We start from the raw sequence: 27,929 nt of genomic DNA, 5'->3' as shown, positions 1-27,929 counted from the left end.
GATATTACTAAATCTGGTATGACTAAATCAAATCTAATTCAAATAACTAAATCAAATCTAATCCAAATAACTCACTCAAATCTAATTCTAACCGTCTCTTACATGACATGATCTATCACAAGGGAACATTTAAGATTACCACTTAATCCAAGACATTAGAAATGTCATATTATCTTGAAATCTTAAATAAATAACTCTAATCATGCAACCATAACTTACAAAAATTGAAGGCATTTTATGTTAGGTTATGGAGCTTGCTTATTTATAACTTATTCAATAATTATATATCTTGTTAAGCTATATATAGTAAATTGAACCATATATTATACGTTAGGCACTGCTTTGAACATGTACTTTTTGTATTCTCTTTATTCTCTTTTCCTATACATACTTGAAGTCCTTTAGCCAATATTCCTCGTATTTTCTCTCTTCTATTATTTATGTTCATCTATATTGAGTGTGTGTTGTTGTGCGGTCCTACCAACTAAGCGAGAGTCACCACATGGAAAGCTCAAAGATTGATATTGAGAAGTTTGATGGATCTGATTTTAGTTTCTGGAAGATGCAGCTTCAAGATTATCAGTACCAAAAAGATCTTCAAGAACCCCTATCGAAGATGAAGGCAGATACCATGACCACGAAACAGTGGAAGCACAAAGTTGGTCGATCTTAAAATTGGTAGACCTTAAGGGTAATCCGGTTGACAATGTTTAGAAACGTGGGGTTCAACATCATCAAGAAGACGACAACGTCGAATCTGTTGAATGCGTTGTCGAATATGTACGAAAAACCGTCGCCTATGAAAAAGGTGTATTTGATGCGGGTATTGTCAATCTACAAATGTTTAAAGGTAGATCTGTTGCAGATCATATAAATGAATGCAATATGATTGTAAGTCAATTAAGTTCAGTGGAAATTAATTTTAAAGATGAAATTAAAGCATCGATTTTGATGTCATCTTTACCCGAATCTTGAGATATTGTTGTTGTTGCGATCAACAGTTCTCGGAGATCTGAGAAACTAAAGTTCGATGAAATTCGAGATGTAGTTCTCAGCGAAAGTATTCGCAAACAATAAATTGTGGATTCATCTGGTAGTGCTTTCAGAGTTAACCAAAAGGGAAGAAATTAATTGAAGGGTCCTAACAAAGATCGACCAAAATCAAAGAACTATAAAATTTTCCAAAAAAGACCAAACGTAACGTGTTGGAATTGTGGAGAAAAGAAGTCACTTTTGAAATATTGTACAAGACCAAAGCGGAAGCAGAATCACAAATTGGAGGATGATAATGATTCTATAAATTCAGTAGAAGACATTGAGAATGCTCTAATCCTTAGCATGGAGAGTCTGATTGAATACTGGATTTTGGATTCAGGTGCATCTTTTCATTTGTCTCAAAATAAGAAATTGTTTCAGAATTTTAAATATGGAAATTTCGAGAAGACGTATCTTTGGAACAACAAAGCCTTTGAAATTGAAGGAAATGGGGATGTTTGCATAAAAACTATTGCAGGAAATTAGTGGACATTAAAGAATATCAGATATATTCTTGGTCTCAAGAAGAACCTGATGTCTATTGTCACTTGGATAGCACAGGTTATGCAGCAGAGTTTGGGAAGAGTTCATGAAAGATTGTGAAGGGTGCTATAAGGGTAGCACGTGACATAAAATTTGGAACTTTATACACCACTGCAGGGTTTATAGACATGGTTGTTATTGCTGAAAGTGTTTCAAATTCAAGTCTATGACATAATAAACTCGACATATGAGCGTTAAAGGAATGGAGATGTTGGCTGTGAAAGGATTTTTAGAATGCCTTAAATTTGTTGATATGGGTTCTTGTGAGAGTTGCATTATGGGCAAACAGAAATAAGTTAGCTTCACAAAGGCTACCAGAGAATTGAAGAAAGTGCGGTTGAATATGGTTCATACAGACATTTGGATATCATCTCCATTTCCATTACTTGGTGGATCAAAGTTCTACATTACCTTCATCAAGGATTTCAGCAGCAGGGTATGGATTTATTTTCTGAAATGCAAGTTAGATCTGTTTGCCACCTTCCAGAAGTGGAAAGCTAAAATTGAAAATCAGATCGACTTGAAAATCAAATGCTTGAAGTCTAATAATGGAGGAGAGTATGACAAGTCAGAACTCAAATGATTTTTTTTTTTTTTTTTTTTTTTTTTTTTTTTTTTTTTTTTTTTTTTTTTTTTTTTTTTTTTTTNAGTTGAGGGAATTAGATTAATGAGGATAATTCCTGGTAAGACAGGACAAAATGATGTTACTGAAAGAATGAACAAAACATTGAATGAGCGGGCAAGGAGTATGAGGATTCATTCTAGATTGCCAAAGATATTTTGGGTCGATGCTGTAAATACAAAAACCTACTTGATCAATAGAGGGTCGTCAGTACCCTAAGAATTTAAGTTTCCATAAGAGGTATGGACAGAAAAAAAACTCAAGTACTCTCACTTGAGAACTTTTGGCTGCACTGCGTATGTTTATGTTGATCCAGAGAAGGGAGACAAGCTTGACATTGAGGCGGTAAAGTGCTACATCAAAGACTATGGTTCTGACATATTCGGGTACAGATTTTGGGATGACAAGAACAAAAAAAATCATGAGAAATTGTGATGTGAATGTTGATGAAAATTTCAAGTACAAGGACAAAGAGAAGAAAGGTTCCGAGACAATGAAGCAGCAAGGAGTTGAGGTTGAGTTGCGTAAAAATCCTCTCAATGATGTTACAGCAAATACTCAAGAAACTTTGAGACTATTTTTGAGGAACTAAAGGTGGAGCAAGTGTCACCTGAGTTCAGATGTTGAAAATATCATCTAGAACTATCAAAGTACCAAATAGGTCTCACCTTCATTACATTATCTGTTGTTGACTGATGAAGGAGAACCAGAGTTCTTTGATTATGTCGTACCGTTGGAGCATACAACAAAGTGGGAGTAAGTCATAGATGATGAGATGAGTTGGATGTCTAAACTTAAAAATTGTGTTGCTCTTTCATTAACTGAGGCCGAGTATGTGGTAGTAGCTGAAGTTGGAAAGAAGATGATATGAACGACAGGCTATCTAGAAGAATTAGGCAATAAGAAGCGTGAGAAGATTTTTTATACAAATAGTCAGAGTGTCATATAGTTGGTGAAGAAGATCATTCAAAGATAAAGCACATCGGAAGATAATATCATTTCACTTGCAGGTTAGTGGAAGAAGATGATATGTATTTGAAAAAGATAGAGGGTGCAAAGAATCCTGCAAACATGTTAACAAAATGTGTTGATATTGAAAAATTGAGATTGTGCAAAGCCTTAATTGATCTAGCGTAGTCAAGACATTGATGGTCGTTTGATAATAAAATTATTGGTTAACTAGACCAGTCTACAAGTGCGAGAATTGTTAGGTTATGGAGGCTAGTGCTTATTATAGTTTAGTCAATGGTTATACATAGTAAAACTATATATGATAAATGATATTATAAAAATTTGGTCATACATGGTAAATAACTACTATAAAAGGCTATATCTGGTAAAATTATATACGATAGATAATTATATATAATAGATGACTATATGTTGTAAATCTATAGATAGTAAACTGAACCATATATATACCCATTAAGCAGTGCTTTGAAGATTACTTTTTGTATTCTCTTTATTCTTTACTATTATATACTTGAAGTCATTAATATAAATCTCTCATCAATATTCCGCCTTGATTTTTCTCTCTCCTCTGTTCTTTATGTTCATCTAGATCGATTGTGTGTTGTTGTGCGGTCCTAACATTCTATACTTTTCTTGACATACTTACCTAGTCGCTAGAGAGTATCTCGAGCTGTGCCATAGAGAACGTACAACTCTCTATCTAGAAAAGTCTATATATTTTATAACATAGGGCTCTAATACAAAATTTTCATGACCTATTTTTTGAGCTATTCAAATCAAAGTTGATTGACACAAAAATGTTATAAAAATATGGTAAACTCTTTGGATTGTGGCATGAATGATTAACCGTACTTTCTCGATATGTATGTATGTCGTGTGGATATGTATGCTTTACGAATAAATGTTGTTTATGCTCCTAAAAGCATGTTAGAAGATTAGAATACCTATGTGTGCACTGATTTATTTACGGACTAGATGCTATGTGCCCTAGAGGATACATATAACCGGTTAGTGAGCCTTAGCCTATATTTTAGCTTTATTTGGTCCTTGAGGCACATCAAAGGCCCTTTATGATGACATTGGTCAAATAGGTCTATGCAAGGACGGTTGGGGTGTACCTTTAATCGTGGAATCACCTCGACTGGTGAGGATCTACTTAGTATATAGGAATGTGATGTCACCCACTTAAGATCTATGATATTCTAACGGGTACTAATTGGCGAGCTTTGGTTGTGCTTAATAGAGAGCCCGCCTTGCACTATTCTAGTTTGGAATGATGTAGGAATAGGGAGCTTTTTTAGTGTCATTAGTGGAGCTTCTGACTAGTGCTCGATAGTTGACATGCAATTAGCTATAGGGAGATTTAGAAGTCAACTATAGCGAGTGGTGACTCTTCCATGCCGGTTAGACTTCCCTAAAGCCTAAGACATACAAGGCCCAGTTACTAAAAGTAGGGTAATCCTTGCTTTGACTGTGTTCCCCACGACACTTCTAGAATAATTGCCAGTCTGGATGTCTTTGCTTTTGTGATTAGGCCTCTTTATTTATTTCCTTAATTTTTTTTTTATTTTTTTATTTTTTTTTTATTTTCTCTCTCTCCCATGGACCCTAAGTTATCTCTGTGCCTGCCTCCAACGCTAATGTAGATCACCCTAAGCCTTTAAGGAATAATTAGATAAGCCTACCCTCTTGGCTCAACTCTCTTTGCAAGCATCCTAAAGTTTTTAGTATGACCACATTTGTGATGCAGCTCACTTAAACAATAAGAATAACTCTTCTAAGTTCTCCACTACCTTCAATGTAGACACTTCTGGGTTACGCAGATTTCATTACAAGAAGACTTGTTAAAACTCAAGTTACGGAGAATGATATTGATCATTAAAGAGACAACCTATTCCACATGCGGTGTTTAGTCAAGGGGGCTCCTTGTAGTCTTGTCATTGATAGTGGAAGTTGCACAAATATACTAAGTACCATGTTGATCAAAAGGTTGCAAATTTCAACTCAACACCATCTAAACCTTACCAGATCCAATGACTTAATGATAGTGGAACAATGAAGGTAGTTTCCCAAGCTTTAATATCTTTTACTTTGGGAAAATATAAAGATGAAGTTCTTTGTGATGTTTTACCAATGCATGTTGGAGACATATTAGTTGGCCGACCGTGGCAATTTGACAGGAAGGTCATGTATTATGGCTATTTGAATAGGTATTCTTTCGTAAAAGATGATAGAAAAATCATTCTTGTACCTTTGAGTTCTGCAAATATATTTGTTTATCAATTAAAGTTGGAGAAAAAAAAGAAAGCGTTGGAGGAAAAAGAGTTGAAAGAAAAACAAGAGTTGAGTGAAAAAATAGAGAAAAGTAAGAGAAAAAAAGAAGACTAAAAAAAGAGATGAAATTGAAAAAGAAAGAAAGAAACAGAGTTGTTTGGCTAGAGTGGGAGAGGTGAGAAGTTTTCACAAAAATCAATCTTTGTACTTATGTACAAAGAAGAATATTTGGTCTCTAACGATAACAATTTGTCTTTGCCTAGTATGTTTCAATCTCTTTTACAAGAATTTGAAGACGTGTTTTAAGATAAAGTACCTGAAGTACTACCTCCCATTAGAGGTATTGAACATAAAATAGACTTCATTTTGGGGGTTGTCGTTCCTAATAAGCCAGCTTATAGAGTCAATCCAACTGAGAATAAAGAAATTCAAAGGCAAGAGGATAAGGGCTATATACGAGAAAGTTTGAGTCCATGTTCCAGTCTTATTGGTGCCAAAGAAAGATGAAACTTGGCACATGTGCATGGATAATAGAGTCATCAACAAAATCACTGTACAGTATCGACCTCCTATTCCTAGGCTAGACGATATACTTGATTTATTGCATGATTCATGTCTATTTATAAAGATTATTTTGAAATCAGGATATCATCAAATTAGAATGCACGTAGGAGATGAATGGAAAACAACTTTCAAAATCAAGTTTGGATTGTATGAATGGCTTGTTATGCCTTTTGGGTTAACTAATGCTCTAATACATTTATGCGCTTAATATATAATGTTTTGAGAGAATATCTTGAAAAGTATGTTATTGTTTATATTGATGATATTATAATTTATTTGAAGATTTTGATTGACGATGTGGAGCATGTTAAGTTAGTTTTGATTACACCTAGAACAGAAAAAATTTAATTTTGATAAATATAGTTTTTGGATGGAAAAAGTCACTTTCTTAGCTTTATAGTTGGTAAAAACAGGGTAGAAGTAAAAGTAGACAAGGAGAAAGTTGAAGTCATTAGGCATTTGCCAACACCAAAAAGTGTTCGGAGTTTTTATGGATTAGCTAGCTTCTATAAAAGATTTATAAAGGATTTTAGTACCATAGTTGCACCCTTGAATGATTTGGTGAAAAATAATGTTGTTTTTAAATGAATAAATGTAAGAGAATGCATTCAATTTTCTTAGAAAGAAATTAAGCCAGTCACATTATTTATTTTGGCTAATTTTGATAAAACTTTTGAAATTGAATGTAAACTTTGATATTTGATATATTGCAGGTGTGTCAAACATTACTTATGGCCTAGAGAATTTGTGATCCACTCTGATCATGAAAGCGTGAAGTATTTGAAGGGTCAAAGCAAACTAAATTGTAGATATGCAAAGTGGGTGGACTTTATTGAAACATTATTGTATGTCATCAAATATAAGCAAGGTATGGTTTGGTAACTGATGTGTTATTGAAAGGTACAATCTCTTTACTATTTTAGTGCAAAAAATTCTTGGATTTGAACATATTACATAATTATATAGAGATGACCAAGAGTTTAGAACTATTTATGCATCTTGTTTGGCAAAAAAATTATGGAGGATTATTATATGTTTCATCAATTTTTAATTAAGAAAAATATGCTTTGTATTCCTAAATGCCCTTAAAAAGATTTGTTTTGAGAGAAACATCGTGGTGGTGACTTAATGGGACATCTCAGGATTAATGAAGTTTATAAGATGGTGCATAAACACTCCTTTTGGCAGAAGATGCAGCACGATGTCCATAAGTTTTGTAGCAAATATTTTAAACGCAAAGAAGCTAAATCTAGACCACAACCAAACAAATTGTATACTCATTTGAATGTACCTAACAAACCTTCGACTAATATATCTCGGAAATTTGTTTTTGATTTATTGCATGCTAAAAACGGTAAATATAGTTTTTTTAGGAGATAGATTTATTAAAATAACTCATTTTATTGGGTGCAACAAAATGGATGATATAAAGCATGTTGTTGACTTATTATTTAAGGGAGTAGTTATAGATTTAGTCCACCTGATTTTCTTCCTATCCCTTTTAATATTTCTGTGAGTGAAGCAGACAGATCAAAATATTGCAAAAGGAGGTGAAAGAAAGGATGATTTTTGAAGAAGAATCCTTTTGAAGAGGGGGAAGATGATAAGAATAACTTATTCTAAGGAAAGGATGATTTTTCTAATTCGGAGGACGAATCCTTTTGAAGACGGGGAAGATGATAAGAATCACGGTGTTTCAAATGGACCCATTACATGATCCAACGTCAAGAGATTCACAATTGATTTCAAGTTTGTCTCCTTATCCATTAAAGTACGTCAACATTTGTTAGAAAGTTTTATTTTTAACTATATAAAGTTTGTAAGGGTCAAATGGTCAATTTGACTTTGTCTTTTGTGGAGATTAAAGGGGATCGGGATTAAATCCCGGCCACAAACATCTTTTGTCGGGAGACTATAAATACCCACAATATGTTATGTAAAAATCAGATTCGTGGAGAAATGTAATTCAGATCTCAAATTGAGACGTTTATCTTATAAATCCGAGCATCAATTTTGTCATTTCTAAGTTTCAAGCAATTCTTGTGGTAGAATTGCATCCGAGCCATTCAATCAAGCCTTGATCAAGTTCGTGATGGTGTTACTATAAAACGTGCGGGAGCAATTTGGATCTTAGGCACTCTAATTACATCAATTATAGTAAATTAGCGAGTATGTTCAAAAGCATTAAAACTCAATGAGTTTGAATACTAATCTTTTATAGTTCAAACTCCTTTTTCCTCACGAACCAGTTTCGAACCACCACTAGTGTCTTTCCTACTATTCTCCGGCCTTAGAATGGGATTGTGGAATCCGGTGAGTGATGAAACTTAATAGGAATTTAGTATATGTAAAGAGAGAGTTTTGAGAGATTTTCTCAAAGTTTTTTTTAAAAGACTTTCCATGTACCTTGATCACTCTATTTACAGAGTCATGTTTGCATGTTCATGCAAATTTGAGATTACCAAATTTTGACACTCAAAATTACACTCAAACCATATATTGACACTCAATATTCCACTAACTCAAACTCAAACATGGATTTTTCCATGGAGTGAAGTCAACATTTTGATTTTCTTTATTTTAATTCAACAATTAATTTAAATAATTAATTTCAACTCAAAATAATATTAAATGATTAATCAAACAATTTAATTAATGTTTAACATTAAATAAAATGCGAATCCCAATTAATTCTAGCACATAACGATTATGAATCCTTATTCATAATTAAAATATTTAAATCTTATTTAAATATCTCCAATTCTCTCTTTTTGTTTAATTCATAATTAAAACAAAATGCAGTTAAATATATCGTATATATTTAGCGTGTATTCCCTAATTTGAATTCGAACACTTCGAACTCACTCGTCACACTGTTCTAAGGTTTAGTCTGATATGAGCTAGCAGAGGGACATAATGGACTTACAGATCATGGGCTTCAATGATCCGAGATTAACCGACTAAACCATTAACCTTGTTAACCAATATTCGTTAACTACTAAGACACTCCACTATAGCCTAGTAGTTGCACTCTCCTCACTATAGATATATTTTTGTCCATTTGATATAACCATGATTAGTAAGTCGATCCTTCACAGGTTGTTCGTAACTAGAGTTGAGTCAATTTACCATTTTACCCCTAAAGTTACTTCTTGTTCCTTAAGTCCCACTGATCCTCTAATGAATAATTGGTTTGTGGTCCAACCACCAAGCCGAATCCCTCTCGCCCCAATGAGAGGGTGGGCCCTTGTTCAAGACTTGGAGTCATACTTAAGGGAACAACCTCTCTACTATCCTTGAAAGCGGGTAGGAGTGAATTCCATCTTACACCCTATGTCCCCAACTATTCACCGAGTCTTACCCCTGAAATTGGAGGCTTATTGAGTCGGCGAACTCTGGCCACTCTCACCCATGCAAATCTAAGGATAATTCCGAATAAACAGGAGTTCATGGTTAGCTCAGGATTAAAACCGAGTTACCTAGGTTATCGAATGAAAAGAAAATCAGTCTCAACAGTAAACGACTTTATAAAGTGAGAGTGGTTTTCTTCATGGTCCGATCTTATGCAATACTCATTGCATAGGACGCTCCCACTCACATGTCTCCACATGCACAATTTAGTGATCGCATTGTTTATATCATATACAAAAGTGGGCCGNGCAAAAGTAGGCCGCATTCATAGTGTCCCTACAATACGGTACTCAGTCTTATCCTTGTACTATAAATCATTTTGACTATATACTTGAACTTGATCCACTCTTATGTCTCTACATATAGTTCAAGTAATCATACTACAACTAGAGTGTTTTTAGTTTATTGGATTTAGCTTAATGATCGTAACATTCACTTTATTCTATTCAATAACAATCTTTACTGAATAAACATCAATGATAATTTTATTGAAAAGAATATGTTTTTATTTACAAACTATAAGTTTTAGGATATAAAACCCAACCGTTTGATTGTGGAGTAACTCAATTTAGAATAAAGTTTCTAAATCTTACTTCTAAATCTTCGATCGTGAGAGGTAATAGGTAATCTAATTCTAGCTTTATCTATGGAACCATAGAAGTGAAGAGACAACTTGGTAATGAGAGGACAAAATGAAGGCCTATACCCCAATGGTTCATGTAAAATTTTCTAATTTTTTCAGGTTTTGAAGGCTATTTATGCAATAAGTTTTTGGCGCTATTTTTTCTAATTTTCTTTTAACTTTCAAGGCCACTTTCTCTACAAACCTCTCTTTCCATCCTTTTAAAATAAAGTTCTTATTTTAGACCTTTTTTTTTATTCTTGGCCATTGAGATTCCTTATCTGTAATTAATTAAAAATCCATCAAGTTCATTAAAATTATAAAATTACGTTTTTGCCCCGTTTTCCTTCTTTTCTTTTGGACATTATAGAAATTAGATATTATATTTTCTGTTATAAATATTATTAAATTTATTAAAATATTTTTTTTTACCTTTTTAATAAAAATTATATTAGAATATGGAAATGGTTCATTATAAATATATATCAAATGATTTTTTTTTTTTTTTTTTTTTTTTTTTTTTTTTTTTTNAAGTTTTTCGTAGAAATTTTTGTCCGGGTCTTCATAAAAATAAATGAAAAATTTACGAATATGGAGATTGAAATATGAGACGAGGATGGAGATGGGGATGAAGAAGGTTTCTCGACATCTCTAATAAGAATGAAATGCTATAGCATGATTTTCTATTTAAAACATAGTATATTCTTAAATCTCTATATGAGATTCTATTCTATAGCATGTATATATGATCTGTATGAGATGTTATAGCATGACAAATGATTTTCTATGCCGGACTTAGAACTTTCTTTAAAGTTGGACTTGTATAGTGATTATGTCTAAAGATGTTATAGCATGACACGTGATTTCCTAAATAAGGCTCATGTACGAATGTGCTTTTAACTATTTATGATTCTAGTTGTGGAATATGTACATGGTGTTAAGATTATGTATGTGCCTCTTCATGTTACTAGATTCTATGATGAGGCTATTAGAAGGTTGTCAACTAAGTTCCAATAGCGAAGAGTTTATCATGTTACTAGGTTCTATGTTATTAGGGGATTCCCAACTGACAGAAAACTAGTTAGGTGTGCACCTAGATTAGTTAAGCCTAGAAATATGACTTTTATGTTCCAAAACAAGTATAAATAGATATGACATTGCAAATAGAGCTAATTACTAATATTTTTTATATTCACTCAAGCAACATGTTTTTTTTTGTTTTTTGTTTTTTTTTTGTTTTTTTTAGGTAGATGATCAATTATGTGTAATTCTTTTTAATGGGATCCCAAACTTTTAATTTTATATTAATTCAAGTCGTTTAATGCATAGGAAGTTTTTTCTTTGGTTTGAATAAATTGTTGCTATTTTTAGACAATGACTTAATTTCCATATTTTAGTGTCGACTTTCTTTTAGTTTGTAGTTATTGTTTCAATTTTATTTTGGATATATATCTAATAAAAGTTTTATTATTCATTCTTTATAACCAAAAAAAAAAAAAAGAAAAAAAAAAGTACATATATATATATATATATATATTAACAACCTTTCCTTTTATTTTTTTTGTGGAAAACATAACCTATGATTGTCATTCATATTTTTTATTGTTTAATTTTTCATTTTAAATACCAAAATTTATTTCTTATAGAAGGAGAATTTTAAAAGAATTTCATTAATACTTTTAAACTAAAAAAAATAAAAATAAAAATAAAAATAAAAACAGTCTTCATAAATTAAGTTAATGTGACTTCAGCAACTCTAGATATGAGGAACACAAATGGGATAACCAATAATAACATAAAACAATTATGAACAGTTAGTGAGCTTTTTTCATCAAAGTTGCTGCAGAAAAAGTCCGATATGGCCGCAGAAAGCAATAGACGATTTCTGATTGAAACCTGCTAAAGGCTAATTACAATTTGGACTTTTCCTAAGCGGATGGACAAAAAAACAAAAGGAAGCACAAGAAAGAAGAGTAATGTTCTAAAGGGGAGGGTTGAGAAAGTCTTAAGGCTTTGTAATTCTTTCTAATTCCTTGCCTATACTTTTCAATTTTCTAATATTAATAATAATATTATATGAACCTAAATGTTAGATTGCCCTGATCGATCAATCCCCACTCAAAATCATTTGGAAGATGGAAAGGAAGAATGTCTTCCATAGAAAACTGCCTTCTCCTTGCCTTCTTTCTTTCCCTGCTCAATTCAGTTCCAGCACAAACAAACAACTTCTTAATCTGTACTCTTTACCTTGTGCCGCTCGCAAACCTTCGCTCCAAATTCCGCCCACCACTTCTCTGCTTGTGCTTCTGTAAAATGTCTTCGACTGCACAACACAATTTTTTTAACACATCAAAACTCAGAACATATACCCATGAATCAGATCCCACAATCCCACAATCCTCCGCATTGGTTGGGTTGGGTTGGGGAGGAGAACGAAACACCCTTCATAAGGGTGTGAAAACATTTCCTTAGCAGACGTGTTTTAAAACCTTGAGGGGAAAGTCCGAAAGGGAAAGCCCAAGAGAACAATATCTGTTTGGTCTTTTCATAATAACAAACAAATTTTTAATAAACTTTCACAAAAAGTGAGCTAAATTTAGTACCTGAAACGAACTCGTTTCAGCTCATTGCCTCCTCCTCCTGGCAAAGCAGACAGAGTTATATACACGCCTGGTTCGTCTTGTACAACCCATTCTCCCTTTTCATTTTGTCCTTTGTTTCCAGTTGGTAAGTTTTGACTTTTTGAAATTCCATTTGACTCCAAACGAGAGTTTATGCTCATTGAAAGGCTCTCGGTGGGAAGCTGATTGAGATTACTACCATTTTGCCCAGAAACAGTGCAAGAGTTGAGAATATCACTGTGAGCCTCTGGCATCTTATCGGCCATCTCTTTTAACTGCAAAACAATTAAAACTTTAGTATCCACAATGGAGGAGGGTGGGAATATGAATCATGCATAAATATTAAATGGAGGAGGGACTGATGAGTTCATTAGCACACTATATCATTAGCATGTTTAAAATTAACTTCTTCGAATTCACTCATATGGTTATATTACATTTATCAACCAAAGAACTGAAAAGAAATAGTATTGAGAAGAACAAACTACAGTAAAATATCATATGCAATTCAAGTTATTTTGGCCCTCTCTTCAAACTTAAGTCTAAACAACTAACATGAGAGAGGAAAGTAATTCAAGAGAATTGGTTGCTTGCTCGTGAAAGTGTTCCAAGAGAAGTGAGCATGAGAGAGGCAAATAATTATCCCTCAAGTAATGTCCACATGCCTATGTGGGTGGATTCCCAAGTTATCAAAATCGGCATGAACAAGGAGTACCGTGTTCTATATAAGAGACAAAAAAAGAAAAGCTACAATAACACCATAATAAAGCATCATGTGCAGTGCTTGCCACAAGAGATGGCCAAGTTGAGAATTGGCCATGAGAAGTGCTAAAGTTACATTGGGGCAAATGTCTCCAAGCTGACCAAGAGCATCAGAAGCTTTATTGTGACAACATTACGAGTCTTGGTGGCCAAGTCCTAAGAACTAGGCACAACTAGGTCCGTTGGCGGAATAGCTCGTGTGCAACTGATGTGTTGTTGTGCTTATGTTGCAAGTCTACGAGGCCGAGAGAAGGTCCGTAGTGGGATAGCTCATAAGTAACGTGACAATTTTCATTTCTCTTTCATGCAAGATTATTTTCAATGGGTCAATTAGCAACCAGCCCAAAGTTTGGACCATTATCAAGATAATATGTTTAAGTGGGGGAGAATGTCACTATCATACTATGAAAAGAGTAGATTGTAATTCTCAGGTGTAGACAGATAGAGGGCGACACACGAGTGATGCCCATTGAACAATATGAGGATCAAGAAAGACAAGTGTCATGATGCAACAAAGGAGAACGATGCACCATAAAACACAACAAGAAGAGTGGACAATTGTCAAGCTAAAGTATAAGCAAGAAACAAAAACTAGTGTCTTAATGAGAGTCAGAGGGGCCCCAAGTCATAACCTCTTAATAGGTGGCAACCTCAAGAGTCAAAGGTTAAAATATAGGAGGGTTCTAGCCTAGTACAAGTAAGATTAGAAGCAATAGTGCCATCAAGGATGTTAGAGACAAGCTTAATAGGTGCCAACCTCAAGAGTCAAAGGTTGAAATATAGAGCTGGACTCAGACACAGTATGCATAAATAACTTGGCATACCTCAATAGTGTCGGGATGGATGGATGTTCAAGAGGTCCCGAATATAAGGTTGACTCATGGATTGGTTCTTAATAAGCGTACTTGAGCGAGTTATGACAACTGATTAAATTCTGAAGCTCGAAATGGCATCATGAAGCATTTATGGAACTTGAGAGTTACTGGCTATGAAGCATTTATGGAACTTGAGAGTTATTGGCTAGCACTGTACTAAGCAAGTGTTATAATGTCCTAATATCTCAGTAAGTACTTAAATCACCTAGTAAGCTCCCTTTGGGCGTTTTAGGGTCATTTTGACATAACGAAGGATCCAAACATATATTGGTGAAGTTCCGGATTGATGAGAATCTAAATAATGAGATGAGATGTGATGTTGCATTTGAAGGACGTTGGCCTAGAGTAGAGGTAAGGTTGAGCCTTTGGACTTGACCTAGAGTAGAGGCAAGTCGGCTAAAGTCACAATTGAAGGAAAAACATGTACGGACGGCATATGGCTGAATTCTAAGCTATTGCACATGGACGATTTGATCTCTTATGGTTCTTATGGTTGAAGATAATCCTTGATAATTTACATATTAAAGGAGAAGACTCGGGTAAAGTTGTACTATGACACCAAATCAACCATAAACATCGCTCATAATCCTATTCAACATGATAAGACAAAGCATATTGAAATCGCTTAGCATTTTATCAAGGAAAAGTTAGAGAAGTGAAAAATATGCATGAGTTATGTACCCTCGTGGCTACAATTGGTAGACGTGCTAACAAAAGAACTCTGCAACTTATTTTTTTATAGGATAGTATTCAAGTTGGGAATGAATGATAAATTCCTTAATCTCATTTAGTAAGGAAATTAGCCTATTTTTTGTTTCCTTTTCTGTATTGTTTCTTACTCCTTAGAGGATTAGTTAGCTTTCTTTTATATATTGTTTTCTATTTCCTGTAGAATAGTTAGTTTTCTTTATTATAAATAGAGATATATACTTCTCTAATGAATAACAAGAAAGGAGAGTAATACAATTTACTCTTTCAATAAAAACCATAGTAGAAACAACTATATTTGAATTCGATGAGTGAAATGCAGTGGAAATATCAAGAGAATTCATACCCAGCACCTTCAAATGTCAAAGTAATTTCTCTTTCAGTTCCAAAATTTCAGAAATTAAAAAAAATTAAAAAATCAAACAACCACAACATCAATTCAATATTTTAACTACCCATTTGAACACACGCACACAGACAGACAGCATTGTGCTATGGCAAGAGCCCAGATCTTTCTTTTGAAACAGACAGAGGCAACTTAGTCAATAACACAGAATTTATTTTTCCTCTAAGAATACCTCACTCTCTTACCTTTTATTACGCTTATTTGACAGAAAAAATTATTGGTTCCTAATTGAAGAAAGAATCCACTTACGTATGACATGTGAAGCTTAGAAAGGTACATAATTTATATATTGTTTGGAATATGAGATGCAGTTCAACTTAGTTGCATGTCAAAACAAGAAATGTGGGCATAAGCTGTAAAGTTCATTAACAATTAAAATGATATTATAATATGAAGCCGACTGAAAGACAGCTGTTTTCCTTACTATTTCTGACCATATAAATTTGACATTGGACGTTTTAAGTAAAAAAGTGGGGGTGAATATAATGAAGTTATTAAAGAACGTTTATGAAATATAATGGAAACTTTTCTTACAAAATCTAACCCATAAATCAAAAAGACTCTAACCTGAGTCGCTAAGGATTTAATAACTTCCTTGGCTGATTTGCATTTGTCAGCTTCATCTGTAGCTATTGCAGTAACCTCCATCAATTTCTTTGAGGTTTTCTCGAGTTCAGCTTCAAGATTTTTGGACTTGCAAGTCAGCTCTTGCACCTACCAATCAGTTTCTAGTTAATGCTCAATAGTTCACCCAAAGTAGAGTTCAAAAAGTAAACTAAAAGCAGCTGAAGGTTAATTAACGTGGGCCTGGGTCATGTCTTCAATCATTCACATGCTTTTTTCATGAAGACTTTTTTTTTTTTTTTTTTTTTTTTTTTTTTTTTTTTTTTTTTTTTTTTTTNAGAAAAACAAAAAAACAAAACAAAAACAGCCTTGAGACGTGGGATCAAAGGGCCCCTCCAAAGATGATCTAATGAAGCACAGCCTTAGAATCTTGGAGGATTAAACCTAGACTGTAACTCAATTCCTTTTTTCATCAAGACGTTTATCATACAATATCGATGCCAGGTTCACTTCATTAAGTGGGACTGTCTCATGGTTTCAGCCATTTACTGGAGGAGAATCAGGCAAATGGACAGAAGGTTTATAACTCATATTTGTTGTCCAATGCCTCTGCCAATACATGAGCTTCTTAACACATTTAACAGAAATGCTATGCAACAATGTGTAAGGTATCACCATACAAAAAAATTCAAACAGAAACACTTACAACAGCCAAAATGACGATATTATTCAGCTTATTCGAGAGAGCTGTGCTCTCCCAGGAACTACAGTCCTGACAAAATGACGCTTCCTTCCTTCACACTACTTCCTGACTACATACAAAATAAGCTAAGCCCCAACTGAACAGGACCAGCCACCCAATATTTGTCCTCATGGTAGAAATCCGGAAACTGATGTTGAATCATTGACATGAGGTCCCACGTAGCTTCATACTCAGGCAAATACTTCCAAATAATCAGCAGTTCCCATTCTCCTTCATCCACGTTCTTTCATAAGCCCATCACTTCTTGTGGCTCAACCATCCACTCAAACTCATCAATAAGCATAGCAAGCATTGGTGTACAAGGTTGGATTAATGAAGGATCCCCCACGGCCTCCTTGAGCTGTGACATGTGGAAAAGCGGATGAATTGTTGCCTCATTAGGAAGAGTCAAGATACACCACACTACCCACAGGTGCTATAAAATGATGAGCCAAATAAATAGGTTGACAACATTTCATTGCTTTTTTTTAGGGTAAAGTTAACTTTCAGTATGGGTAAATTTTTAGGTAAATCCAATCGTCAATGTCAAACTCGACCTCCTTGCACTTCTTGCCAGCCTGCATTTACATACACTCTTCGTTTGTTACCAGAAGGCCTTTCAAGGAACTCAATGCCACATTGTGATCCAACATTTGTTGTTTCAGTGTGGAGTTAGATGTTTTCTATGCCCCATAGAATATCAAAGGGGGTGGAGGTCGACCTTGCACCTAGTGATAAGGGGGTGGTGTTGATGGATACATGGTACGTGGTATTATGCCAGTACTCGAACCTGTTCACCTAACTTCTCCAAGTCTTAAGTCATTCACCATAGAAACAACAAAGATATGTTTCCAACCACCTATTGACCCATTGGGTTTGCCCATACATTTTGAGTGGTACGTAGAGTTGGGTCCATTGCATCATGAAAAGTTCAGTCCAAAAATGGTTGATAAATATTTTTGTCTGGATATAACACTAATGAGCAAGGGAATACATGAGTCGGACCAACTCTATGACGAAAACTTCATCAATCAACCTGACCATAAACGGATGACCAACTGAAAAAAAATGCTCAAATTTGTTGAGTCGATCAACCATCATAAATACCATATCAAAACCAAATGACAGTGGAAGACCCCTAATTAAATCTATTGATCTATCCTCCCATATAAAGTCAGGAATAGAAAGGCGGGGAAGTCAGCCAATGACTAATTTTGATGGGAAACAAAACATCACGCAACATACTCTGACATCAGATTTTATTCCCACCTAGTCTACTCACAAGTCAAGTGCTTGTAGGTCCGAAGAAACCCAGAATGTCTCCCCAAAACCGAATCATGATAAAAATGTAAAATGGAGGATATGGGTGTAGAGGTCTTTGACAAAACTAGCCTTTCCTTGGAGAGGAGACTCCCTTGATTTGATGTAGCAAAATTTTTGATACACCATCTATATCCTCAAGAAGATCTTTGGTAATTTGACTAACGTGGCAACCATGTCCAAGATAGGTAGCACAGTCAAAGTAACAAGATGAGCCACTGGTGGTTGATGTGAAGGGCATCAATGCCCTTGTTTTCTTGTTAGAGCCGATACTGGATTTCGAAGTCATAGAAAAGTAATTTGGACACCCATCATTCATATTTGGGTTGAACCTCTTGTTGCTCTAATAAAAAGGGCATAACCTTCTGATTTGTTCAAAAAACAAACCATCGGCCGAGAATATGGCCGCCACCGTGTATGGGGCTAACACAATAGCCATCAATTCTCTTGGGTAGACCAACTCAAATTAGGCTTGCACAAACAATGTGTGGCTGAATAAGCAATTGGTCTCTGATTTTGAGAGAATACCATCGGTCCTATTTCTAATGCATCAATTTCAATTATGAAAGGAAGAATGAAATCAAGGAGACAAGGACGAATGAAATCAATTTTAATTTCAATATTTCATTACTTTTTGTAATGATCACTCGCATGACCATGGTCATATGAAGATCGAGTTCTTTTCATATGCCAATTGGGTAGGATCAAAAGAAGACAGAAGATCAAGTTCTAGCTATTGCATTTTTGTTGAAGGTAATTTGGTTTCATGGAAGAGCAAGAAACAAAACATAGTTTCATGATCAAGTGCTAAATCAGAATACAGAGCTACGACACAATCAATATGCAAAATAATGTGGGTAAATCCACTCTTGATCGAGTTTGACATTGATGATTTAGTCTCATAACCAAGTGCTAAATTAGATACAAAGTTATGGCACAATCAGTATGTCATACAATGTGGGTAAATCCACTCTTGATTGAGTTTGGCTTCAATATTACAGCTCTGACTAAGTTGTAATTGAAGCATAAAAGCTCCAACTTGAAAGGAAGTGTTATAGTATATATTTGAATATGCGACTTATTAGACTTTTGTCCTTCGCTATAATCTTACTATTCTTAGTTTACGGCTTTCATATATATTGAACTTTGTATAGAATGCGTTAAGAGTTCTCTTATTTTTTAACATTATTAAGCTGCATCCACCTCACTTCAACTCTTAACACTAATGCCAGTCCATTGAGAAATGCATTCTTTAATACTTCTTGTGGGGGTAAGGCGCCGCCAACTCTTCAAATTCCTTTCTAAACACAACAATGGTTCCTCTTTGCTTGACATCTTAGCATCAAGTGACAGGGTGCCCTCTTGGGTTGACTGAAATTGCGTGAATAGTTGATCCTTCAAGACAAAGCCTCACCCTCAAAACTTAGGATCCTAGCAGTTAACTTCTTGCTCCTGACAACTGGTCAATTTTTAAAATACCCCTCCGACACAAAAAAGAAAAAAAGAAAAAAAGAAAAAGAAAAATAGGAATCAAGGTTTCTCTAGTAAAAATTGGCAATTCAACTTTCGAACTTTTCAGTGTTGCCAGTTTCCTTCATGTTGTTCCTGAATTACATCCTCGTCATCCAGTGTTCGATTTTTCATCTTCATTCCCCTCAGGATGCTTTAACTTAGGTTTCAGTTCGTCCACTATTGTAGAAGGTGATGATCAAATTCTTCCTCATGTCAACTTAGAAGCAATCGATGCCAGCATAAGTTGGGTCTTTCATCTGGGTCGATATCCTTTTCACATTCTCAGATACACACTGAAGGGATTTTTCTAATACCGGAAGCTTTTGTAGTTCCATCTTCATCTCCCTAACGTCTCTATCCAAAGTTTCCAAACGTTCCTCTAATTTCTGTTGTGCCATACTAAGTTTTCCCAAGTTGAATGCTCTAATACCAATATGTAAGGTATCACCCTAAAAGAAAATTCAAACAGAAACACTTGCTACAGCCAAAACGACGGTATGGATTTAATCTGCCAAGTCAAGGGTGTTATACTCTCCCAAGAACCAGAGTTACATACAAAATGACGCCTCCTACTTCCAAGCTATTTCCTGACTATATATAAAATAAACTAAGGCCAAACTAACAACCCGGCCCACTAAAAGATATGAAAACATGAAATAAAACAGGACCAGCCCACTAATTTTCTGGCCCATTTCTATTCAGGCTAACATAAATACTAGCAATTGGGGCCTCATACAATGTTTATTTCAGTTCTCATGCACCTGATTGATCTCATGAACAGATGGTACAGGTTATTGAAAATGTCCATAATTTTGTGATCAATGAAAGCTCATTTGAGTGCATATCTGGAAAATAGAATACCACCGTGTTCATAAGATCAACATGGTGAACTAAGCTGTACTTCTCAGGTAGCTATCAAGCTTGATATGCAGATCAATAAAATATAATCGAAGCATATCCCTGGAGTTAACTACATTATACATATCTAAAGCAGGTCAAAGATGCCAATATAGTTTGCACACCTTAGGATAATTATATCATCATAAGGTCACAACCAGATATTGTTGGCAAATTAATTAATGGATGGTATCCAGAACAAAAAGGTTTTACCTGTGCCCTCAAACTGATGATTTCCTGGGCTAAACTGTCATTTGCACGCTTAGAATCCTCTGAAATGTCTTCAGATGATCGAATCGGGCTTGGCATTCCCAATACAGGAGATGTTGCTCGAGAAAATAATCTAAAAGCAGGAATAGAAACTTTTGATAATCTTCAAGAATAATAAGCCCTCAATTTAAGATTTCACATTTAAGAAGGTGAACACAAGACTATTTTGTAAACATTGTTTTATATTATACCTGGAGTGCATGCTTTCAGCATTAATGACAGCACCAAAAGATGAAAGTCTGGAGAGCGTTGCTTGCAATTTTGGAACCCACGTCTCTTTATCCATAACACCATTAGATTTATTATGCACATTTCCGATTCTGGCTCTAGAATTTTGTGAAACAGAAATGGATTCCATGGCCTTCTTTAGTTTATTAAAACAATCGTCACACACCCGATATGGCTTATTCAAATTTGGGGCTAAAGATGCTTTCAGAGATTTTTTGCTGCTGCATGATTTGCAGAATACTAGACCACAGTTGTAACAGTTGTGACGCTTCCTTCTGAAACCAAATGGGTTGTGACAACCAGAGCATACAGAATGATCAGCACTTGATACCCACTTATGAACACATATAACAGCAGTGAAGTTTGAACCGCATGCAACATTTTTCACTTGCTTATCTTTCAGGGCATCTACAATAGTAGGTGTGTTTCTGTGATTGTTGTCTCCATGTCCTAACTGCCCATTTGAGCCTTTTCCCCAAGTATAAATCTCAGCTTTGGAGGTTAATACTGCAACATGACAAGAACCACAGGCAACCTCTTCAACAAAACTATTGGCAATTTCACCTTCAACACAAGTAGGAAGCTTTCCATCAGCTGTAGCACTTCCTAACTGGCCATAAGCAGTACTCCCCATTGTATATACCCGTCCTGCTGTTGTTAAAGTAACTGTGAGATCATGGCCACATCCTACTTGACATATGTTTTCTCCAATCAATGCAGCTACACATTCAGGAACTAATCTAGGTTCATTATCTCCATGTCCAAGCCGGCCTTTGTCTCCATCGCCCCATGTGTAAAGCTTTCCAAATGAAGGGTTAGCTGAAGTACCAGAATCAGAAAGTTCATTAATTGCTTCAACAACAGCAGCAGTGTGCCAAACACCACAGGCAACTCTTATCGTTCTAAGCCCCCTCAAAGATTCCACTTCCCGTGGAATATTTGAGGTGGTATGATCCCCATGACCCAAGGCTCCGAAAGAACCCTCCCCAAATGTGAACAACTGACCAGCTGACGTCACCACAGCTGTATGCCATGCTCCACATGAGATATAAGATACGCGAATCTCCTCCATCGGACCACTTACCTTTTGAGGAATCCAATGACTAACTTCACTACCATGACCAAGTAGGCCATAATTATGAGTCCCATCACCCCAAGTATAAAGATCCCCTGAAATTGTTACGGCACAAGTATGGTACTCCCCGCATGCTACTAATTCGACATTCATGCCACTGAGAGTATCAATTATTTTTGGATGTGAAACATCCGCTTCCACACCATGGCCAAGCCTCCCTCCTGACTCCTCACCCCAACTAAAAATCTCACCCTGTCTGGTAACCAGCACAGCATATCTACCACCACATGCAATACCATGAACATCTAGAACAACTGTTGACTCCAATGCCTTGGGTAGCAGAGCATCTAGCTTGGAGTTTAATGAACATTGGCTACCGACCTTATTTGGACCGCCACCCAGCAATCCATCCCTTATACCTTCTCCCCAAATATAGACATCTCCTAAGGCATCAAAGTCTTCTGGACATGAACCTTGACTTGATGAGCTCACAGCACTGGATAAACTAACTCGAAAACCCTCAGATGCAGAAATTCGGCCATTTGAGTTATCTAAAAGTGGAGAAGATAGAGAAGGATTGGAAATCGACTTGGGTTGGTTAGTACACTTGGAAACTGCAGTGTATGATAGCAGTTCAGAAAATGCTTTCCCTAGTCTGTTCTGTCCAATATTTTCATAAGGAACCCCATCAAGATCTCCAGAATCCTGTCAACCAGAAGAAGTGAAAAATGTGAATTAGAACTACATACTAAAAATAATGAACAAGAGTAAAGATTGAAATAATTATAATTATCGTTATACAGACACATGGTGTAATGGACGGAGAATTCCTTCGCAAGCGATTATGCGGACTCTCTGATGATACACTCTCACATCTTGATTCAGCTCTCCACTTGCGGTAGTTTCCTCGAGTGATCAATGCCTTGAGACCAACAAACCAAACTTCAGCTTCATCCTTGTCTTTACATATCTGTCCATCAACAATGAGATTAGTTTGTCAAATCTTCATTCTAGTTTCTAAGAGTAACTGCAAAACTTCTTCAATCATCATGTATAAAACGACCTTATATAAATGCAAGCACATGTGCTAAAGAACAACTAGATACTAGAGAACTTCAACATTAGTGGTGAGTCAGTGTCACAAACTTGTCAGGACTATATGTTTAAATGGCATCGCAAAATCAAATAGAAAAATAAAAATTGAGGGATAACACTGTAATCTCTTACCAAATCCAATGATCTATCATTATACAAGAGTGAAAATGACTGATACTCCTTTTCGGGTTGTGGATGCTGCTGGAATATTGCCTGAAAAATAAATACACGCATACAGCCTCTTAAAACTGGAAAACTAAAGGTTTACAAAACCAGAAGAGAAATCTTTGAAAGACATTCTGAGAAAAATACCTTGAATGCGGATTTTTCAATGTTATATTACACTACGGCATTTTGACCACTGTTTTACTTAATGTTTTATAAACTATATACCAACTAAAGCTAGGTTTGATTTTTTCCTTCCCAAACAATGTCTTAGAAGTCGAGGATGTGTATGTAACTTACAGTGCGCTGACCAGGAATGATCTTTGAAACCAAACTTAATTTAAGCTGTTTCTCATCTCTTCCAGAGTACCATACGAGTAAAGACTCATCCTGTTACATTTAAAGAAAAAAAACACGAAAAGGAAAAAGCATCTTGTAACAAAATTCCAATCCAGTAAAATGACAGAAAAGAAAAGATAATGGCTTTACTTAGTCTGGTCGGAGTCCAGATAGGCAAATATTGATGTCTCAATGCATCTAATAAGATACAGTTTTGCATTGATTACATTATTATTATTATTATTTATTATTTATTTATTTATTTATTTAATTTTTTGTCAGCTTGACATTCTACATCATCAACAGTTAATTAGGAACAAATATTCATCAAAATCTGGAAATAACTTCCATAAGATTGAAATGCAGAAGTAGATACCTCCATCACTTTAGACTGATTCAAAATCGTGAAACAGGATTATTAGTGTAGCAAAATCTTACATGCAATAAACTTAATCATTTATTTAAAAAGATCTTGCTCAATATTTCTGTGAAAAGTTTTACATCGGGTTTAAGCATTAGAGCATGAGGTCATGGACCTATAGGAAGTGCAAGACATGAGAAAAACAAAATGAGAATAACCATGCTTTAGCAACAGTACATGCCACCAAAATAGTTCTATCACAGTGTAATATCAATGGACTGTATAGAAATAATAGTATTTTTTTATTTTCCATTCCCTAGAATAATCTGTAACAATCTCTTTCAAATAGCACCAACACAAGTTTTTGAAAGTCAGAGGAAAAACTATAAATATAACAAATATCGTCTCTTCTCCTACAGACTACTAGATAGTGGGGGACAATAGGTATGGACATTAATGCTTTTAGACAGTTCAAAAGCCAGAGGAAAAAAGAAGAAAGAAACGGGAATAAAACATGCTGCCTCCATCATTCATTCTCTGGCCAGTATAGTTTTATCTTCTTACATCATTTTCCTAGAGTAATATAACTCCAGATAAATGATCTTCGTCGATTCAAACATTTACTATTTAACACCTGAAATTTTGATCTTGCGAAAAAAATAATAATTAACAAAATTCTTACACTTGAGAGCCTGAAAGGGCAGAACTTCGGCTTCCCCCTCCTTCCATATTTAAGTAAATGTGCCCCTTTCTTAAGTGCTATAATGGCCTGTAAAAATAAGAGGGTAAAGTTCAGCATGAAAAGATGAGACAACAGAAAAGAAAAATATAATAATGTAAACTTTTTTTTCTCAAGAAAGTCGGAACAAATTCTTCAGTGGAACAACAACTAGAAACATGCAACTGGAAGACCTCGACATTTCATATTTGTTTGCAGAGAAACGATGGACAGGCTAGATTTTTTCTTTGTGACAGTGCTGTGTCATAGTTTCACGTTAAGAGTAATTGTTAATTCCTGCAGCATAATGTCAATTCTCAAGTGAGAATATCGTTAAACTAAGCCATCTAGAACTTGATTTTTAACTAGACACTCAATTCGAAACTTCAAAGCAAAAATCTCTCCGCGACAAACGATAATTCATAGTTAAAGGTTCAAATAGAGTAGTTTAAACGACTGGAAGGAGAAAAGTTCGCATCTCCTTCACATTTTCAAGCAGGGTCACATATAGATTCTTTGACGACATTAAATAGGTAACTAAAAACATATGCAGAAAAATATGAAACAATAAAACCAACCTGCTCGATATCCCTCTGGGCGAGACCAGCTTTCTGGCTATCGGCCATTCAAGATGCAGAATCAGGCGCTAATCTAGAGCAGATCAAACATCCATTTGAAGAATAAACCCAAATGCAGTATCTCAAACGAGAATCGCTGTTCAAACCTTGCGCCATGAAAAGCATTCTCCTCATCCTCTCGGATGAAAATACTTCCGAAAAAATTTCCTCATCTACCCCATGAAAAATACCCTGTAAAATTCAAACGCGACGAAACTAAACTCCCAACACAATGCTCAAACAGCTTCTCCACTGATCACTATCCAGCTCAGACACAGCTAAAACCACCCGCCGGTAATCTCTCAAAGGAACCCTAAAACACGCACAAGACAAAAATCCCGACGAGTCTCTTCAATTATCCGCAGATTATCAACGCCAAATGGGCATTCCAACCAAATGTCATCGAATTTAACGTCGGTAATAAGAATTCATAGACAAAGCATTCGAAAACGATACATTGATGAGAGCATTTCCGATTAACGAATCTCCAGGAGAATGAATAGGTGGCAAAAAGATTGCAAAACAGAGCGCAAAATAAAAAGAAAAGAAAACGAAAGAGATCCAGAGCACCTCGAAGGTCTTCAATGGCTTGTCAACGAAAATTCATACGACATAGGGGTAATCTTGAGGGGCGCCCTTACACCTACGCTCTGCATCATCATCATCATCGTCTGTTTTCTCTCTCTTTTGTGTGTAGGGAGTTTTTTGTTTTTGGGAGGACGAAGCTTTTAACTGTTTTTTCTTTTTTGTTTTTCCTTTTTTTAATACATAAATTTTGCTCAATTCCAAACGACTTCTTTATATTTATATATATATATATATATATAATTTAATTTTTGTATTTGTATACGTGGAAGTGCCACGTCAGCGAACATGGAATATCTTGGATGTGCCAAATATGATTGTACTTGTTGGAAGCAGGTTTCTTTTATTATTATTTATTATTATTATTTGAATTTAATCCCCCACCCACTACAGGACAAATCCTGTCCTTTGCCACGTGTACACTTTGCCACTTCTGTTTTTTGACCTACTGATTCCCGCCATTTTTCATTACACCAATTTCCACATAACTTGAAATTAATTAAAACTTCTTTTTTATTTTTAATACATTCTCTACAAACCATTAATTTCAAACTAAAATTCATTTTTAATTAACTCAAGAAATAACACTAACAAAATCAAACACCCTATTTAATTCTAGTATCTATTATGGAAATTAAATTCTACCGACCTAAATAATTATTAAAGCGTCCCATAAATATTAAAATTAAGTTGTAAAAATAAGTGACACCTTAATTTTATAATAGTTTGATCGCATTTGACCTACTCTACTTTTCGAGTACTTCTTGAGAATTTGAATTGATAGTTAAAAAAATTAGTCAATGGTGACGGTGAGAATTCTGATAAGTCGTTGGAATTCATGCATCTTAATCGTCCCATGATACATTTTAGTTGTGTTCATTACCATTTTTTTGAATTTATTCCACGAATACCCTCCCAATTTTGGATTCCAAGGTGGAGAGAGAGAGTAAGCGTCATGGAAAACAAAATTGATGATTGCTGGTAACGTTTTCTTTCAATGGCCTAAAGCAAGACGAATTCTAGTTGGCTAACTCACTCAGGAGTGAGAGTGAGTGCTGCAAAATCACTTGCATGCATCCTGAAAAATGTAATTTTCAGAGTTACCAGTCAGTCAAATGTTTGAATCGTCATTGAAATGGTGTCGAGATTAAGTGGGGGAGAGTATCACAATTGACGATGCGATTATGTCTCCAAGAAAAGATGATGACTAGCTTAAGTGGGGAAAAGTGTCATGACCTCTTCAGAGAAAGTAGGTTGTGACCTTCACATGCAAGACAAACAAGAGCAACTCTCAATTGGCGCCCATCCGGCCACATGAGGGCCAAGGTAGAAAGTGTCATGATGCCACCAAGGAAGATAGTGCATCCAAGCCAAGCTGAGGCATACACAAGGTTGGAGAGAACAAGACGATACAAGTATCAAAGACAAGCTTGAAGAGGGTCGAGTAGGACCCCGGACCATAACCTCAAAAGTCAGAGTTTCAATATGAGCTTTGGCTTGCTACTCTGGATTTAAGTCCATCTATATGAAAGATAAAAGCTTACCAAATTTAGTGTCAATCAAATACTCGATGGATGCTATATGGGGTTGTATGTCCGCTCCCCAAAATGACATCTACTCTAGAAGGATTGAAAATGTCTCAAAATATACTATAGGGGGAGGCATGGTGTTAGCTTTCCACCACCTCGAGGCCCTATGGTCTAAGCGAGATACCCAGTGGCACATGCATGTGCACAATGAGGGTGAGCATTGCGAGACAAGTGTCTCAACAACTTCTTTTGGATAGATCTTTTAAGAACAGTGTCGGACATGTCGATAGTACACCCCCACTCATGTGTCGGAGGTTGGATTATGCACCCGCTATCCAAGCACGATTCCGTAGATTAAGTAGCATAGATATGAGAGGGTTTAATGCCAAGATATAATCCAGATAGATGAATGTTCAGGATGAACCAATGATATGAATGATATATGGGTTCATTCTCAATGACCATGATCAAGCTAGCTATGATGGTCGATGATATCC

At 35.4% G+C, this 27,929-nt stretch overlaps 1 protein-coding gene across 4 annotated transcripts; it reads right to left on the bottom strand.

Moving 5' to 3' along the window:
• Window positions 1-11,806: 11,806 nt before the first annotated feature.
• Window positions 11,807-26,045, bottom strand: LOC111805588 (PH, RCC1 and FYVE domains-containing protein 1-like). 4 transcript variants are annotated; one of them, XM_023690703.1, is made up of 11 exons: window positions 25,889-26,045; window positions 25,280-25,631; window positions 24,666-24,752; window positions 23,584-23,673; window positions 23,251-23,331; window positions 22,829-22,993; window positions 20,912-22,728; window positions 20,664-20,793; window positions 15,983-16,129; window positions 12,647-12,939; window positions 11,807-12,366 (listed from the first exon to the last, which is right to left on the bottom strand). In XM_023690703.1, the coding sequence occupies exons 2-11, from the start codon at window positions 25,325-25,327 to the stop codon at window positions 12,273-12,275; spliced, it is 2,952 nt and encodes a 983-aa protein (XP_023546471.1). In that variant the 5' UTR covers window positions 25,328-25,631; window positions 25,889-26,045; the 3' UTR covers window positions 11,807-12,272. The 4 variants fall into 4 exon arrangements, 3 of the variants coding, with proteins under 3 accessions (XP_023546471.1, XP_023546472.1, XP_023546473.1); XM_023690704.1 differs by having other exon boundaries at window positions 25,280-26,045; XR_002816680.1 differs by lacking the exons at window positions 11,807-12,366; window positions 12,647-12,939 and adding an exon at window positions 16,686-17,082 and having other exon boundaries at window positions 16,043-16,129.
• Between the last annotated feature and the right edge of the window lie 1,884 nt (window positions 26,046-27,929).

The sequence above is a fragment of the Cucurbita pepo genome, chromosome LG11 (assembly GCF_002806865.2).
Source record: "Cucurbita pepo subsp. pepo cultivar mu-cu-16 chromosome LG11, ASM280686v2, whole genome shotgun sequence".
Lineage (NCBI taxonomy): Eukaryota > Viridiplantae > Streptophyta > Magnoliopsida > Cucurbitales > Cucurbitaceae > Cucurbita > Cucurbita pepo.
The sequence above is the reverse complement of the archived record's forward strand: the minus strand, read 5'-3'. Positions and strand labels throughout refer to the sequence as shown.